Here is an 18,310-nt window from a genome sequence, read left to right as displayed (position 1 = left end):
GCATTGGGTCTATACAGAGCTAATGTTGCTAGTCTGTAGTGTTCAGTGACAGCAAGAAAGTTCACCAACAAGCTTTTAATTTTTATATAAAGTTTACAATGTGGATTTTCCCTCAGCCATGGTGAGAACTTCTTTTCATTTCAAATCCCCTGCCAAGTTCTTTTCAGGAAAGCACCACTAGAAACAACCCAGTCATTACAAACCTCCTTCAACCAAATAGATTTAGGTTAACAAGTGGAATAGAACAGAACAACAACAAAAAAGATCTCCTGGGTCTCTCATGGAATAAAGAAATACTGATAAGAACTTTGTTTCCTCATCTTTAAAGAGCCTCTTCTTAAAAGCAGTTTAGGCTCAAGATGCTCTTTAAAATAAAATTAAAAAAAAGAAAAGAAAAAGAGAGAATGTCACCATATGCTGACATTTGTCTATGTACAACCAACTTTTTCTTCTTCCTTCCCCCTCCAAAAAAATTCGGAATTGTATTTTTCCCCTACTCTACTGAAAATATGGAAAGTTTGGGTTAAATATCTGGAACTGTAATACGTTTCAAAATAAAGAACTGACTTCCTACATGTTATCCTCATTCCAAGAATGGAAAATGCATCTGTGGGTTTATCAGATTCAGATTTGTCAATACGGGCTTAACAGTATCTGAAACAGTTTGATTCTTAATAGAGATAACAGACCTTCAGATGGCTCATGCACAAGTATGCAAATCTGTTATTTTTTATTGTGTCTACTCAGGCAGGTTGATTCAGAGAAAGTCACAACAGCAAAACAAATAGCTACTGGTGTGCAGAAATTTCTGCCTACCATGCTGATCAATATTGCCTCTTGTTTAATTGTATTTCCTTGTTTGTGTATATCCATCTGTTGTCATCTTAGACTTAAATTGTAAGCTCCTTGGGGCAAGGACTGTCTTTCTGTTTGTTTGTACAGCACCTAGCACAATGGGGTCCTGATTCATAATTAGGACTCCTTGGTGCTACAGCAATACAAATAAATAAATGATCATTTCAACAGGTGATAGAGGTACTTCAGATGGACAGGACATTTGCTTTGAGCATGTGGTCAATGTATAGGAGAGTAGTACTTCAAGCTTTGGCAACTGATGGTCTAAGATCCCCTCCCCTACCTTAATGATAAGCCTTGGTATTGAGTCACTGTGCATTGCTGCTGTCCTCCTTCACTTGAAGTGTGCGCAGCCTAATCACCAGAAAGCTTGAGATACAGAAAACCTCAGCCCCATAATCATATCTGTAATTGAATAGGTATATGTAGACCCTAGCTAATACTGAAACACAATGGTTATACTGAAAAGCATATGAACCAGAGATATAATCTAGTCAAGTGAATAAAATGAATTGGCATTTTCATTTACTGCATCCTAAAGCAGTTTATAGAGCCATGAATTACATATCCGGAGAGGAATAACCATATGCATGCAAAAACGTGTCTATAATGTATCATCTGTTTCCAAGGTAGTAAAACTATCATACTTTAAGTACCAGCAGTATGAGCTCTGAATCAATTTAAAACAATCCTTCCACTCCTCCACTACAGCCAAAAAGGAGACAAGATATTACTTCAAGAAAACAAAGATTTGAGAGGTCACTGGGCATGGGGTGGTGGGCAGTGTGTAAAATCACTAAAAAGAAAAGTCTGACCTAAAATGAGGTCTGTGTAAGTTCATCTCTCTCACCAACAGAAGTTGGTCCAGTAAAAGATATTACCTAACCCACCTTGTCTTTCTACCAGAGGGCCTTATTACATTAAACATTCCAGAACTCCTATGCCAAAGTAGATGTGATGTTATCCAGTTATCAAGAAAAAGCTACTATTTGGGTAACTACCTCTGACCCTGGCAGTTTCAGTCCGATTAAATAGAAACAAAAATTAAAAAATGTGTGCACTAAATGGTTACATAGTGCTGATGTGTGCTTTTAAAGAGCTATTGCTGCTTTCCATGCCAGAGATGGCTGCAATTCAGTGTTTTAAAGAGTTATGTATATATAGTAAAATTTATGTTTGCTAGTCATCAAAAGAGGATTCCCATAACCCTGGCAAGCAGGGGGAAGAGACTTTTATCTCACCCTGGCTGGTCATATGCAAATTAAGTATTGTATAGTTCACAATGGACACCCATTTACAGTAAGAGAAGCATTTAAAAAGACTTCGACAGTTCAGCTTAAAAATGAGACAAGTAAGGGAGCATATGATAGAGGTTATAAAAATCATGAATGGCATGGAGAAAAGCAATAAGGAAGTGTTATTTACCCCTTCACATAACACAAGAACCAAGGTCACCCAATGAAATAAGCAGCAAGTGTAAAACACAAAGAAGTACTCCTGCACACAATGCACAGTCAACCTGCGGAACTTATTGCTGTGGAATGTTGTAAAGGCCAAAAGTATAGCAGGTTCAAAAAAGAACTAGGTAAGTTCATGGAGGATATGTCCATCAATGGCTATTAGACAAGACGAGTTGTCCCCAACCTTCTCCTCTGGCGGGCGCCAGACGAAGGACCGTGGCAGCAGTGGAGCACCTGCCGAAATGCTGCCGAATTTCTGCAGCATTTTGGCAGCGACGCCTCTCAATGACGTCACTTGCCGCCAAGAAGTGATGTCATCAAGAGGCGTCGCTGCTGAAACGCTGCAGAAATTCAGCGGCATTTCGGCAGATGCTCCTCCACCAGCCAGGACACGGATGCATTTAGATGCGTCCGCGGACACCGCGTTGGGAACCCTTGGACAAGACAGTCAGGGATGCATCCCCATGATCTGGATGTCCCTAAATCTCTGCCTGCCAGAAGCTGGGACTAGAGACAGAGGACAGAACACTCGATAATTTCCCTGTTATGTTAATTCCCTCTGACGCATTTGGCACCAGACACTGTCCAAAGACAGGGTACTGGGCAAGATGAACCATTGGTCTGGCCCAGTATGGCCATTTTTATGTTCTCAGAGTCTGAGCAAAATGTTAATCAATAGATTGTGAAGGCTGAAGGAAAAAACAAAAATAGCATAAGTTATCCTGCTTAGGAATAAGACAATAAACTTCTGAAACTATATCTGGGGTGCAGATGAAAACCCAAAGTATTCCTTCAATCTCTGAGGACAAGCTGCCAGCAAGCCTGATTTTATGAGTTGGTATCTCAGACAACCTGGTTAAAAATGTTGAGAAAAGGATGTGGGGCAAGCTATTTTGTAGAAGATAGTGTAATACCTTATTAGTTAAGTTTAGGCTTTAGAAAGTGTGTTATGATTTTGTTTTATATATAACCATTTGTTTCCAATATTTTCTATCACTTGTATCTCTGTTCTTTGATAATAAATTTCTTATTGCTTTCACTATCTAATTGCTGTATGTTAAGTAGAGTAGTGATACTGAGTTCAATCTTACAAGCTGATGTGTACTATTCCTTGAGGAACAGTGAATCTAAGAGTTCCAAGAATGCTCAGGAGAACAAGGGTTGAGCACTCCAGAAGGGATGGTTGGAGGACTCCAAAGTTGGTGTGTGCCTATCACCAGCCCGTAGCGAGAGAGTGAGGTCTAGAAGGTAGTGCTTGTGTTGTCAGAGGCTGGAGGTTTCAAGGAACTGATCCACAGCAGGCACAGACAAGACTTCCTCAAGCTAAGGGCAGGTGGCGGCCAGGTCCCTCACAAGCCTCAGTACCCATAGGAAGTGTCACAGCTTCCTCAATCATTATATCACCTTCTCCTTCAAAGGCAGGTTTACAGATCCTTTCAAGAAATGTCTCATATTTGACACAACCAGAGAATTTAATCTTTTTCTCCCTCACTCCCCTCTCCCAAAGCAGCTTAGATTGGCATAGTCTAACCCTGGCAAAATTACCTTTCATCTACATGGAGCTGAATGGTGGCAAAACGAACAAGGATAGCTTTTGCTTTGGAGACAAATTAGTGACCCAGGAAAGTTCCGAGTCCAAGAAACAGAAACCCTGGCCCACGACAAACCCTAGACTCCTGAAAGGTACAGAAAGACATCAGTGGCAGCCACACAATGCTAGTAGACCCCATTAAATAAACTAGTGATAACCAGGAGGATAGGATTTTTCAGAAGTGCTCAGCATTGGCCTAAATTTGATGCTTCTGAAGTCAATAGGAGTTTACTACTGATTTCAATGAAAGCAAAGTTAGGTCAACACAGAGAGCTTTGGTCTAAACAATAACGCACCAGTTTTTGAAGACAAACTTCAGTCCCTGAGTTATGTAAAAAGAGTAGATATGAGGAGCAGCACTAACTATTAGAAAAAGAAGCTCTGTACACTAAAACTGTTGGTCTAACTATGAATTATTATTGATTAAAATAATATTCCAGTCTCTTTACCCTATTCCAACAATAAGAGAAATATAGAACTGGAATGAACCTCGAGAGGTCACCTAGTCCAGCGCACTACATTGAGGCAGCACCAGATACACCTTAGATCATCCCTGACAGGCATTTGTCTTACTTATTCTTAAAAACCTCCAGTGGTGGTGATTCCACAATGTCTACTCCTGGGAAACCACTGTGCACACTCAGAATTCACAGCCCCCACGGATTTCTTTGCTTCCCCACAGAAAAGTGGCTGCTGACACGAAAGAAAAGGGGAGCCACGAGGGCGGTAATGTGTCCCTCCCCAGCAGTGCAGGCACATCATTTTGGGTGCCCGGAGCAGCCAGCAGAGAGGTAAGCCATTGCGGGAGATGGGGAGGAGGAGAGATGAAGGTGGTGCTGGAAACAACCCAGCCAGTGGCTCCTACCCTGCGCCAGGCTAGTCCCAGCTGGGTGGAGGGCAGAACTTCTCTTTCCTTGCAAGAAGCAGATGGGACCAGGTCAGACCCACCCGCAGAAATCTCCCCAGTTGCAAGCACCGCCACTCCCCAACCCTCCCCTCACCACTTCCTGTCCCCATCGCTCATCAGCCATGGAGGGAGGGATCATTGTACAGAGAGCTGCTCCCCCATCCGCACAAACCCTGTGCGTCCCGACCCCATCATACCCAAAACCCCCATGCCAAAAGTCACTCTCCCACACCCAGAACCCCATCACCAAGCCCCCTGCACCAAAACGCCCACCACAACAAGCCTCGCCCCCTGCACCCAGACCCCCCACTGAGCTCTACCACCCTGCATCTGGACCCGCACTCCTGCACGTAGACCATCTCCTGCTGAGCCCCCTGCACTGAAAATTCCACACTGATGAGCGCCACCCTCCCTGCACCTGGACAACCCCAGTGAGCTCCCTTGAGACCTTCACCCCTATGAGCCCCAACCAGCTGCACCCAGACTCCCCACTCTTCCAAGCCCCACTCCCCCTTACCCAAAGCCCCCTAACACACAAGCCAAGCCCCATCCCCCCAGACTGTCCCTGCTGAGCCCCAACCACCTGGGCCCCTCTGCAGAGTCCCATTCCCGTCTGCACTCGGACCCTCCAGTGAGCCATCCACACACACACTGCCCCACACAGAACCCTTTCATTCCACACCTGGATCCCCACACACTAAGCCCTTCCATACTTGGATTCTGCCGGGCTGAATCTGCCTGACCCACCCCTGCATCTGGGGCCAGAGCTGGGCATGCATGCAAGACTCTGTCCCTCTCTCTTGCTATCACATGTCCAGGTTTTTTAACCATTCCTCATAGGTCAGGTTTTCTAAACCTTTTATCATTTTTGTTGCTTTCCCCTGGATGCTCTCTAATTTTTCCACATCTTTCTTAAAGTGGGACACCTAGAACTGGACATAGTACATCAGATGAGGCTTCACTAGCACCAAATAGAGCAGGACTGTTACCTCCTGTGTGTTACATGTGACACTCTTGTTTGTACTCCCCAGACTTATATTAGCCTTTTTTTTTTTTTTTTTGCGCAACTGCAAAGAAAGGTGACAAAACTTAGAAAGTGTCCCAGATTGAAGTGTAAATATAGCATTTGGAAAAAATTGATAAATTAAACAGTAATAAATCACCAGGATCAGATGGACCCAAGTCTTCTGAAGGAACTCAAATATGAAATTGCAGAATTACTAACTGTGGTATGCAATCTATCGCTAAAATCAGCCTATGTACCAGATGACTACCAGATAGCTAATAGCACTCCAATTTTTAAAAGAGGATTCTGAGGTGATCTCGGCAATTACTGGCCAGTCAGTCTATCTTCAGTAACAGGCAGACTGGTTGAAACTATAGTAAGGAACAGAATTATCAGACACATAGATGAACACAATATGTTTGTAAAGAGCCAATATGGCTTTTGTAAAGGGAAATCATGCCTCACCAATCTATTAGAATTCTTGGGGAAGAGGGGGCATCAACAAACATGTGGACAAGGGTGAGCCAGTGGACATAGTGTATTTAGATTTTCAGAAAGCCTTTGACAACGTCCCTCACCAAAGGCTCTAAAGCAAAGTAGGCAGTCATGGGATAAGAGGGAAAGTCTGCTCATGGATCAGTAACTGGTTAAACAAAGGGTAGGAATAAGAGGTCAATTTTCGCAGTTCAGCTTACAGATAGAAGCATGGACTAAGTTTCAGCAAGTTCTGTTTTGCAACAATGCTAATTTTCAACTTTTAAGCTTACAAAGCAAAAGACTCTCCCAATGTATGTCTTTTAAGACTTGAAACATATGAGCTTTCCAGATAAAATTTTACTGAAGTCACTCTCCACAACATGAGAAGGGAACCTCTCAAGGTATAGAAATGGAGAAAGACGAGAAGCCTAGACAACAGTTAATTTAGGATTACTGTACATTTTAATTATCACTTGAAAAAGTTCCATATTAGGTTTCTATACCTATCACGGTAGGATCTGAGCTGAAAAAGTTCAGTTATGGTTTTGTACTGAAAGAAAACCAGGCAAACCAAATTCTTAATTCACAACTATGCTAATCCAAAGTGGGCAAAGAGAAGGAAGAGATAAGAGGAGCATTTTAATAATAGATTAAAATCTAATCTGTGGGCCAATAGTGTTTGTTGTTGTTGTTTTTAAATGCTATTCTAACTATACCTCTACCCCGATATAATGCGAATTGGAAAATAACACAGTAAAGCAGCGCTCCGGGGATGCAGGGCTGTGCGCTCTGGCAGATCAAAGCAAGTTCGATATAAGGCAGTTTCACCTATAACAAGAGTAAGATTTTTTGGCTCCCAAGGACAGCATTATATTGGGGTAGAGATGTAATAAAGAATATGGGTTTTAAACTGCCATATTTTGGGGAAGAAGGTCTGAAAATACATGTAAAAAACTTATTTTAAGCACTTTTTCCATTTCATCTATTCTCTCCAATACTCTAACCTATAGATTTACTTTTAGTATTTTGCTAGTGGTAAAAGTTTAGGGACTGATATAGTTATACCTAGAATATCATTCTAAAATAACCTTTCAGGGAGAAATTTTGTAGTTAATGAGACTTCTGGGATAACTCATTGTATAGTCTATCTGAATTAGAAGATTATAGGTCAGTAGTTCAAGTTCAACCCAGCTAGGTAGTTTTGAAAAGTCAATGGTATGTGATGGAGTTTGGCAGCATGCATAAAGCAAGCTTGTAGTCTTTGTCCACCACACAAATACCACTACACCACAGCTGATACCCTTCTCAGCAGAGGCCAAGACAAAGGGGAGTATGATGTTGAGACACACTGACAAGGCAACATACGGAAATTTGTCCTGGTGCTGCATCAGTTTGCAGATAACTTCAGACAAGAGGACATCTTTCACTAGCACTAAAATCAGTCAGCAACTTTAAAAAAAAATAATCTTTCTAACCCTTTGGGAATTCTGGATCATTACTCAAATATCCAAACATTCATGGGCAGCCAGTCTGGAAATGTCATCATTCTAAAAGCAAAACTACTTCATAACAGATTCTGTATAATGATGTGCCCTATTTCTCAGGTCTTCTCTCTTTACAGCCTACTAGTTTTAAGCAAGCCTGTTGAAACAAGTGGGAAATATGATTGGAACAGTTCTCTTAGGACATGCAGTACTAAATTTAAACTGTTAGATACCAAAAACTAACTTAATGTAGCTTTATTAGCATTATTCAGTTCTACATTTGCCTGGGATCTCACTCTATGAGAAGAGCCACTGTTAATTCCAGGCATAGAAGGGAACGGCAGCCCAAAGATGGAATTGATCTGCCTTGGAGAAACCAGCAAACAGCAGTAGCCAAAGCCCAGACAGTTAGCCCTATAGGAAAGACAAGACAGACCAGAGTCGACATTCATTTGGCTAAGGAATGTACTCTATAAGGAGGGCACAAACGCAAGAACTCTACTTACGTTTCCTGGGCAGCATGGGACTGAGGCTTAGAACTGCCATTCATGAACAAATAGAAATGTTTGTGGCTTAGATCCAAGGCCCTGTGTACTATGAGATTATGTGGCTGCATAATTCTGTTTTGTAAGGCTGCCACATAAAGGGATGTCAGGGGCTTGGCAGCTGGGGAGCCTGGAAGTAACTGAAGGAGCCAAACAAAATATAGGCAACTGACAGAAGCACTTGCATTAGCAGAATTTAAGAGCTCTCCAGAAGAGGTATTTCCCCCAAGCTGCAGTGCTTCCTCAGTGCTCCAGGAGGAGTTACATCAAAAGCTCTACCAAAGTGGAGCTGGGGATGGCTCCTTTCCTATGTGCCTTAGGAGAGCTATAAGAGGGAATGAGTCTATCCTCTGGTGTTCATATTTATTTATAGGAATTTCTATGGCACTCAATTTAATACCAAAGCGCTTTACAAACTTGAATTTATTCATATGAAAAACAAAACAAGCAAAAGTTATACTTAAAAATATTAGGCTCATTTTACAGATAGGAAACCTGAGGCACAGAGAAGTTAAGTGGCTTGCCTGCGGTCACACTGTAAGTCTATGGAGGCCAGAAATACCTAGGAATAATACTGTAGTCTGTGAGTTCCTTTGTGCCATAACTGCAAAACTACGCACCCTTGCACCTCATTTGAAAACTGCTCCAGAGCAGAGCTCTGCCACATAGATAGACACTTCCTCCTGCTCACCATTAACTTTTACAAATCCCTGGTTAGAACTACATTCTCAGAAAGTCCATTGCCCTCTATGCTCCCAACCAGGCCTAATTCCAGGAGATCCTCTCCTAGCATCTGCTGCATATTTCCCAGAGAGTAAGTGGAACAGCTCAGTGCAGACTTTTGAATAATGGTTATGATGAGACCTAAACGATGTCACTAGAAATCTTTGTCACACAATTTACAGTTTATATCAGATAGTACTTTGCTTAGAACACAGTATAGTCTGTGATCCAAAATCAGAGACTAACGGCTAGAGATATTAGGCATTTAATGCTCTTTAAAATCTGGAGTTATCAACTCTGAAGAAATAGGATGACGTATAGCCTCTGTGATCCAATCATATAATGATAAGGTTATGATAGCCAGACTTGAGCAGATTTAGCATCCAATGGTGTACAAACAAAAACAGCCCCATGCTCTATTGACAATAAAAGTGAATACAACTAACATCTGTTAGTCTGTAAGGTGCCACAGGACTCTTTGCTGCTTTTACAGATCCAGACTAACACAGCTACCCCTCTGATGCTTACTTGAATGGAAGGTGGCCAGATAGGGCAACAGGGCTGATACAGAGAATCATCACTAATAATGCATCATTAAACCATTCACTTGCCATTTCTTGGACCATTTCAGTTTTGGGACCTGCAAAAAACTATCTTGTTGTGACATGAAAACACAATGATATGATAAGTAATTTTTCCTTGTGGGACAAATTCATAAAGGGGGACACTATAGCTTTGATGAATGGTGAAGTATCACAAGATTTATTTCAGTCTTCTTCATGAGCCATGTAGGCTGCCTGCCCTGCAAGGAGCTGGGGTCTCCCCACTCTGCAGGAGAAAGAAGCAACCAAGGGCATGTACACCTCTACCCCGATATAACACAACCTGATAGAAGGCGGGTTCGCATACAACATGGTAAAGTTCTGACACGCTGCTCTGCGCAGCATGTTAAGGGTGTCGGGCCAGGCCAGAGCTGAGGGGGTTGATAAGGGGCAGAGGGTCTTGGGGGCACTCAGAGGCTCCCCCCCACCCAGGGTCTGGGGGGCAAGAGCTATGGAAGGGCACTTTTGGGGGCCCCATAGTCCCAGAGTGGCCCAGGGGATTAGCGGGGGACTGGGAGCAGCCCGCTCTGCTTCCCTCGCCCCGGCCCCAGCTGTATCGCTCGGGGGAGGGGGCTTGGGAGAAGGGAACCCCTTGACCCCCCGCACTCAACAGCAGCGGCGGAAGCGGAGCAGCCCGGTCCCAGCCCACTCCACTCCGCCAACTCCCTGCCACAGCGCTCCACTTCCCACCACAGGTGAGTACAGGACCTTTCCCCAGCTGCCCCCCAGTGACATGGCTGGGGCTGGGGCACGGAAAGCGGAGCAGGCTGGGGCCACGTCGCTCCACTTCCCGCCGCAGGTGAGTGTGGGGGGATCATCCTTTCCCCAACCTCTCCACAATCACTGAGGGAACAAGGAACAGGGGGAGGACGAGGGGAAGGCAAAGCAAGTTTGATGTAACACGGTCTCACCTATAACGCGGTGAGATTTTATTTTGTCTCCCGAGGACCATGTTATATCGGGGTAGAGGTGTATCTTCAGAAATGTTGTCATTTCTCTTCCCCTGCCCAGACCGAGGCCAAGTGCTCTCTGTGACTGCACTGTAAGGAGGCCACTCAGAATGAGCCAGGGCTGTGAAGGAGGTTGACTGGGGTGAAACTGTAACTTACAAATTCTATTCTTTTGACTATCTGTCCATAGCTCTATAGCAGTTGGTCTATCCTGTCTATTGGGGTACGTCCAGAATACCCGTCGTATCAGGTAGACCAGGCCTTAGTCTATTAGACTGTAAACTCTTCAGCACAGGGACTAGTCTATTCTATGTCCGTACATTGCCTTGCATAACCTCCCCCCTCCCCCGCCCAGTGAGAGCACTAAAGCACTAAAGAATATAAATAAATAAAACTAATGAGATACAGAACACTAGTTATTAAATAAAATCGGCCACACTGTACCCAGTGCCTTCAAAAGTTTTTTTTCTCCTGCTGATGATAGCTCATCTTAATTGATTAGACTCTTCCTGTTGGTATGCATACTTCCACCTTTTCATGTTCTCTGTATGTATAAATATCTCNACAGCCAAGCCCCCCTGTAGTGTGGGGGCTGCTCCCAAGCAAGGCAGAATAAGTTGTTGCAATAGGGCACAGGACGCTGAGGCCAGAGATTTGGATTCTAGGGCCAGCATTTCCACTCAGTCTGTGGAACCAAGTCACTTAATCTGCCCTGACTTTGTTTCCCCTCTAAACAAAGTAAGGTCAGGGCCTCCCTTTATGAAGCATTAGGTGTCCCACAGCCCTATCAAGTTTTCTGGGGATAGGAGAGAATTCCCCCATCACCAACCCCACACTTTGTTCCTGGAGGTGTCTACAGCAGCTTCTAGATCCACTTCCAGCTCTCCTGATGGGCATGCTTCATGCTACTCTCCCTCCTTGACTTTGTGTATTGACACAATCCAAACTACCAAGCAAAGAGTGAAACCCAAGCCACTGTTAACAGCTCTGAAAGTTAAATCTCCTGAAAACCCTCCTGCCGAAAGCTTGCAGCTGGCATGGCATGTCACATGGCCAGAGCCTCCCCTGAGACATAAGAACAGCCATACTGGGTCAAACCAAAGGTCCATCTAGCCCAGTATCCTGTTTTCTGATAGTGGCCAATGCCAGATGCCCTAGAGGGAATGAACAGAACCAGTAATCATCAAGTGATCCATTCCCTGTCACCTATGCCCAGCTTCTGGCAAACAGAGGCTAGGGACACCATCTCTGCCCATCCTGGCTAATAGCCACTGATGGATCTATCCTCCCTGAACTTATCTAGTTCCTTTTTGAACCCTATTACATTCTTGGCCTTCACAACATCCTCTGGCAAAGAGTTCCACAGACTGACCCTGTGTTGTGTGAAGAAATACTTCCTTTTGTTTTAAAACCTGCCACCTATTGATTTCTTTTGGGGACCCCTAGTTCTCGTGTTATGAGGAGTAACTAACACTTCCTTATTCACATTCTCCACACCAGTCATGAGTTTATAGCCCTTAGTCGTCTCTTTTCCAAGCTGAAAAGCCCCCATTTTGTTAATCTCTCCTCAGACAGAAGCCATTCCTTACCCCTAACAACATTTGTTGCCCTTTTCTGAACCTTTTCCAATACATCTTTTTTGAGATGGGGCAACCACATCTTCACCCAGTATTCAAGATTTGGGCATCCCATGGATTTATATAGGGGCAATATGATATTTTGTGTCTTATCTATCCCTTTCTTAATGATTCCCAACATTGTGCAGTGGCAGTCCAAAAAGCAAACACTGAGTGGATGTTTTCAGAGAATTATTCACAGTGATGCCAAGATCTTTCCCTTGAGTGGCAACAGCTAATTTAGATCTCATCATCTTATGTGTATAGTTGGGATTATGTTTTCCAATGTGCATTACTTTGCATTTATCAACATTTAATTTCATCTGCCATTTTAGTGCCCAGTCATCCAGTTTTGTGAGATCTTTGTGTAGCTCTTTGCAGCCTGCTGGGAACTTACAAAAGTTCTTAAAATAATTATCTATAAATTTTGCCACCTCACTGTTTACCCCTTTTTCCAGATAGTTTATGAATATGTTGAATAGGACTGGTCAGACCCCTGAGGGAAGCCACTATTTACCTTTCTCCATTGTGAAAACTGACTATTTATTCCTACCCTTTGTTTCCTATTTTTTACGAGTTACCAATCCATGAGAGGACCTTCCCTCTTATCCTATGACAGCTTACTTTGCTTAAGAGCCTTTGGTGAGGGACACTGGCAAAGGCTTTCTGAAAAATCTAAGTACACTATATCCACTGGATCCCCCATATCCACATGCTTATTGACCCCCTGAAAGAACTCTAGGAGATTGGTGAGGCATGATTTCCCTTTACAAAAACCCTATTGACTCTTCCCCAACAAATTATGTTCAGCTATTTGTCCGACAAGATTGTTCTAGTCTCAACTAGTTTGCCTGGTACTGATGTCAGGCTTACCTGCCTGTAATTCCCAGGGTCACCTCTGGAGCCCTTTTTAAAAATTGGCATCACAGTAGCTATCCTCTAGTCATTTGGGACAGAAGCTGATTTAAATAATAGGTTATGGACTACAGATGGTAGTTCTGCAGTTTCACATTTGAATTCTTTCAGAGCTCTTGGGTGAGTCCCATCTGGTCCTGGTGACTTATTACTGTTCAGTTTATCTATTTGTTCCAAAATCACCTCTATCGACACCTCAATCTGGGACAGTTCCTCAGATTTGTCACCTAAAAAGAATATCTCAGGTGTAGGAATCTCCCTCACATCCTTGGCTACGAAGACTGATGCAAAGAATTCATTTAGTTTCTCCGCAATGGCCTTGTCCTCGAGTGCTCCTTTAGCATCTCGATTGTCCAGTGGCTCCACTGGTCCAGCAAAGAAGCAGAGGCCTCTGCAAATCTAGGGCAACAAAGCTGCAGTTAAATACTGCAACAGGACTCCAACACACTTGAGGCCTTCATTGGCTTGCCCCCCGCCCAGTCTGGGCTTTGTACTGGTCTACTCAGGAAATCTAATATTAAAAACCCCCAAACTGCCATCAGATCTAGGTCACCCTGCCTCAGCATGAAGGATGGGGAATGTGCTACATAACCTCTCTCCGTTCCTTTTGGCCCTGCATTTCTGTGGTTCTACACCAGGAAGGTTTTGCCAGTATTCTACTCGAATGGCTGTATCAGTAAAACCCTCCTGGTGCAGAGGCCTCTATCTGAGGTCTTTAGTCAGCTATGCTGCTGTAACAACCCCCTTCCCCAACCAACTCTGACGCCCAAGGTGGTTTTTTAATACCATAAAACAGCTCTCCCCCCCCTCCATTACCAGCAAAACTGCACCCAAGACTAAGATCCTCCCTCTCTCATCCTGACTGATACTGGCAAAAAGACATCCCACCCCTAGTCAGAGGATAGAATGGCAGCAACTGAAGGAAAAGCAGCCAAGTGTTGTAAGGTGTTTTGTCCAATGCAGGCCCCCTACCAGCACATGCGGTGTAGGAAGATGGCCCTTTGATGAGGGGCAATAGTAGCATCTAACCTTTCAAATAATCACTGCCTCAGTTTACCCAGAAGAGATTGGTCTAGATCAGAGGTGGGCAAACTATGGCCCACGGGCCACATCTGGCCTGTGGGACCCTCCTGCCTGGCCTGAGCTCCCGGCCTGGGAGGCTCGCTGTTCCCTCTTCCCCGCAGCCTCAGTTCACTGCGCTGCCGGCACAATGCTCTGGGCGGCAAGGCTGGGAGCTCTTGCCAGGCAGCGCAGCGGCAGAGCCGCAGCCTGACCCAGTGCGCTGTACTGTGGCATGGTTGGTTCCAGCTGGGTGGCACGGCTGTAGTGCTGCCAGTCACCGGTGCTCCAGGCAGTGCGGTAAGGGAGCAGGAGGGTTGGATAGAGGGCAGGGAAGTTCGGGGTGGTGGACAGGGGTTCTGAGGGTTCAGTCAGGAAGGAAAGGGGGGTTGGATGGGGCAACGGTCCCAGGAAGCGAGAATAGCGGGGGGGTTGGATGGGGGCAGGGGCCAGGCCACACTTGGCTGTTTGGGGAGCCACAGCCTCCCCTAACTGGCCCTCCACACAATTTCAGAAACCTGATGTGGCCCTGAGGCCAAAAAGTTTGCCCACCCCAGTCTAGAGAGTGGTTCAAGTTACACACTCCAGCCTAGGCAACAGTTGGAGTGGCACTGTCCAAAAAGGAAAGCCTAGCAGAGCAGGTAACAGGGTTAGGAGTGGGGGAATGGATGGTCCTCTCACCTCAAGGACCCAGGAGATCCAGATGGTCCAAGTCTATGGCTCCACCAGCTTTACTATAATTGTACAAGCGTTACATATTCAGCAAGCATGTGCAATATAAAAACTCAAGATTTATTTTAATTAAAATAAGTTATATTCATAGAAATTTGACAATTTACATGTATACGATTCTTCTCCTGGACCAGCCACTCTGCAAGTCACTGCAGCTGTTCAAACATGCCACAGTGAAGATTAAAAAAAAATCCATCCATGAGTCCTTATGAGAAGCCACCCAGGGGCCTTCTGCTGAGAGTCAGACAGACAAGGCTGAAAGCAGCACCTGAGTGCAAGGCACTTTCAGAGAAGCTGTGGTCCAGAGGAAAAAGTTTGGCTGGAAGGAAGTTTTCAGGTCAAGTGTTTCATACAAGAAAGGGATCCAGCACCTCATCCCTCCAGGCTCATGACCCAAGTCCCATGACCCCTGGGAGCCCAGTGGGCAGGGGCCTCACTGCAGAAACACAGGTAGGCCATAGGCTATGGGGGCTGCGCCGATGAGGTATTTGAGTCTGGGGGCCTGGCGGGACTGGGCGACATGCTGGAGGAGAGGAGCGCCTGACCCTGCCTTCAGCCAGCTCTGGAGGAGCGCCTCCATATAGCGGTCAATGTCTCGGTCAGTCACGTCCCAGAGGTTTCCCAGCACTAGAGGGCTGCAAAGGGAACAGACAGACACTTGTCTCCCCTCCAGCAGACACGGGGCTCTAGCCAGTACCTTAACCCAGCACAGCCATGCCTGGATCAAGCCTAGCCTGGGTACAGGTGGTGGGGAGGTTCAGTCCCACAACCCCCTCCCACTATTAATTAGACCTAGTTGAGAAAGTGTGTATAGCTTGGACTGGCATCAGGCAAGTACTGGAGCAATAGAGGTCTGCCTGTGTGGGCATTGGGCTTCCCCACAGCAGAGCTGAATGCCATGGCTGGGATTTGAGATGATGTGATTTATGGCCATTAGTGTTTGAAGCTCTATGGGCTAAGCCAGGGGTGACTAGACCTCATGCTTAAGGGCACACAGAGCCTCTAAATGGGTCAGGAAGGAAACCTACAACGCTGGCATCTCCCTTCCTCTAAAGCAGAATGGGGGAAGGGGGGGGCATGGGCCAGTGGATTGATAGTAGCCAGAGCACAGATTTCCCACACTCGAGATCTCATCCCCGGCAGACTCACCATCCTGCCATGATGTACTTGAGGAGGATACCAGTTCCCTCCAGGTTGCCACGGACAGCCAGGGCGGCGCTACTGCAGCCAAAGAGCAAGGCCACAGCACAGCAGTCCAACTTTAGGATTGATGGTCCATCCAGGAAGCGGGCACCGGCTCCATGCCCGGCGTAGCTAAGGCAGAGTTTGTGGGTGAGCTCACAGCACTGCAGGGGACTTGGTGACAGCTTATGGGTGGCTGCAGCTATCTTGGTCATTGCTCCCCCACTCAGCTCCCTGGCCTCCAATGAGGCTGACTTGCAGGGCAAATGCTCTACGCTTCCATGGACTGATCCAATACCCTGCCATTGTTCCCCCCAACTCCCCAATGCTTGAATCTAGTTGCACTTCCATCCCTGAGCAGCGGAAACGTCTCTCCCCAGGATTGTTACGTGTTGGTCTTTAGCTACAGGAAAGAGCCATCTGCTATGGACCTGATTACTGAAAATGTGCACTTATCAGTATCCCGTAAGAGGGATCTCCTAGCAAGGCAGGTATCCTCACTGTACAGGAACGAGAAGGGGAGGTAGCTTGTCCAAGGTCACACCCCAAATCAGGCAGAGTGCTGGGAATAGAACCCAGGAGTCTGAGGCGCCCGTCTTCTAGGGAGACATGGTCAGTCCTGCTCGCCAATGCCACCCACCCTCAGACACTAGCTGGCTCATGCCGGAATCACTTACATATAGAGATCACGCTGCGTGAGAGCCGACTGCATCTGCTCCTGGCTTGGGACTTCTCCAGTCACCCCTGTCCAGCCAGGTTCGCTGTGAGACAACACTGGGTGAGAACAGAGCGGAACACCCACCACTCCCACAATGAAGGGCAAACCCAACGGCATTGCTCAGCAATGCCCCCATGGCTCCAGGCAGGAGGCAGCAGCGGGACACATCTCCCATTCTACTGAAGGAGGCTGATTACAACCAAGCCACGCAGGGAAACAGGCAACCATGCCCTGCAGAACCCCACCCCCATGGGCATGTGGGGGCAGGAAGATGCACCCACCTCTCAAACCAGGCTCGGAAGCGCTTCTCCGTCCCAGGCAGATTGTCATGTGGGTTGAGGACGTAGAAGGCACTGCTGGGATTCACTCCGCAGGTGAGGATGGACCCTCGTCGATACTGAAAAGATACACAAGAGACATGTTGCTCCCACTCTTAAGTGCAGCATCCTGCAGAGCCACGGGCACCCATGTGGGCAGCCACTATCTCACTGGGAGCTATGGGTGCTAGGCACCATCCAGTCCAGCCATGTGAACTGAGAGTCCATGCTACAGCTAGGGAAGCCCCTGGCTGGCCTGCAGGATCATCCTACCTGCCCCATCGCACCCATTTGCCAGGCTAGGGGTGCTCAGAGCCCCTCCAGCTAGCAGGCAGAGGAGACAGCTCTTCGTGGCTGACCCTTTCAAGCTCAGTATCACTTGAGCAGGTCATGCAGGGGGAAATGGCTTCTTCCCCCACAGAAGGAAGGGCCCAGCTGATCTGAGATTATGGGAGCTACCTACCGGCCTAGCTCTCACAGGGGCAGGGGAATTCTTCCCGAAGGCACAGAAGAGCCATCCCAGGACAGTCACCTCCTCCCGCCCTCCCCTTCCCCCCTACTTACCCTCTGAGCGAGGGAGTAGCTGAGCAGGAAGCGCAGGGAGGGTAACCGGGTCACTGGCAGGGTTCTCAGGCAGGGGATGTTCTCCCAGGGGAGCTTCTGCAGGTGCTAGAGAGGAGAGGAGGAGGAGTTATCTGGAGAGGCAGAGGCTAGGCTGGCAGGGGCACGTTTTGGGGAGAGGACCACTAACCTTGTCCAGCACAAGAACCAGGTGACCGCTCGTCTGCCCACTGCGGGATCTCTGCTTATCCACTGCCTCCTGCAGGAAGACCTGGGCTGCATCTGGCTGCGCTGGGCACAGCCCGGATGCCAGGCACTGCACATCTTGAGGGGTGAGGAGATGAGAGCTGTTCAACACGAGCTGAGGGAAAAGAGGAAGACTGAGGCATGTGTGACTGTGCCAGTGTCCCCATGCAGGGGCCAGCAAGGTGATGGGCACAGCAAATCCCCATCCATGCCCCAGGGGAATGGCTTCAACTGAAATGCCTCCCCCATGCGTGTACAAGGGACTTCCTAACCCCTTGAGAGCACATGAAGGACCTGGCTCCCTTTCTACCACCGTCACAGCAACAGCTCAGCAGCCTAAAGCTAGACCAATCCACATCTATCC

General features: G+C 46.6%; 2 protein-coding genes across 2 annotated transcripts in view; both read right to left on the bottom strand.

Annotated features, from left to right (window-relative positions):
- The window catches only part of EIPR1 (EARP complex and GARP complex interacting protein 1), a 208,845-nt gene that overhangs the window by 179,097 nt on the left and 11,438 nt on the right, over positions 1 to 18,310 (bottom strand). The window lies entirely within an intron of this gene.
- LOC116831247 (separin-like) lies at positions 15,315 to 18,195 on the bottom strand. Its single transcript, XM_032791089.2, has 7 exons — positions 18,187 to 18,195; positions 17,891 to 18,061; positions 17,704 to 17,808; positions 17,104 to 17,219; positions 16,782 to 16,865; positions 16,072 to 16,236; positions 15,315 to 15,557 (listed from the first exon to the last, which is right to left on the bottom strand). The coding sequence occupies exons 1-7, from the start codon at positions 18,193 to 18,195 to the stop codon at positions 15,356 to 15,358; spliced, it is 852 nt and encodes a 283-aa protein (XP_032646980.2). The 3' UTR covers positions 15,315 to 15,355.

The sequence above is a fragment of the Chelonoidis abingdonii genome, chromosome 3 (assembly GCF_003597395.2).
Source record: "Chelonoidis abingdonii isolate Lonesome George chromosome 3, CheloAbing_2.0, whole genome shotgun sequence".
In the NCBI taxonomy this organism is placed as follows: Eukaryota; Metazoa; Chordata; order Testudines; family Testudinidae; genus Chelonoidis; species Chelonoidis abingdonii.
The sequence above is the reverse complement of the archived record's forward strand: the minus strand, read 5'-3'. Positions and strand labels throughout refer to the sequence as shown.

Bases quoted from the DNA above. Each gene is read 5' to 3' on its own strand.
- LOC116831247 (XM_032791089.2), bottom strand. The intron at 17,220-17,703 runs GTAAGTAGGGGG...GTATCTTTTCAG, and splicing joins GCTACTCCCTCGCTCAGAGG to TATCGACGAGGGTCCATCCT. The intron at 15,558-16,071 runs GTGAGTCTGCCG...TTCCCTTTGCAG, and splicing joins AAGTACATCATGGCAGGATG to CCCTCTAGTGCTGGGAAACC.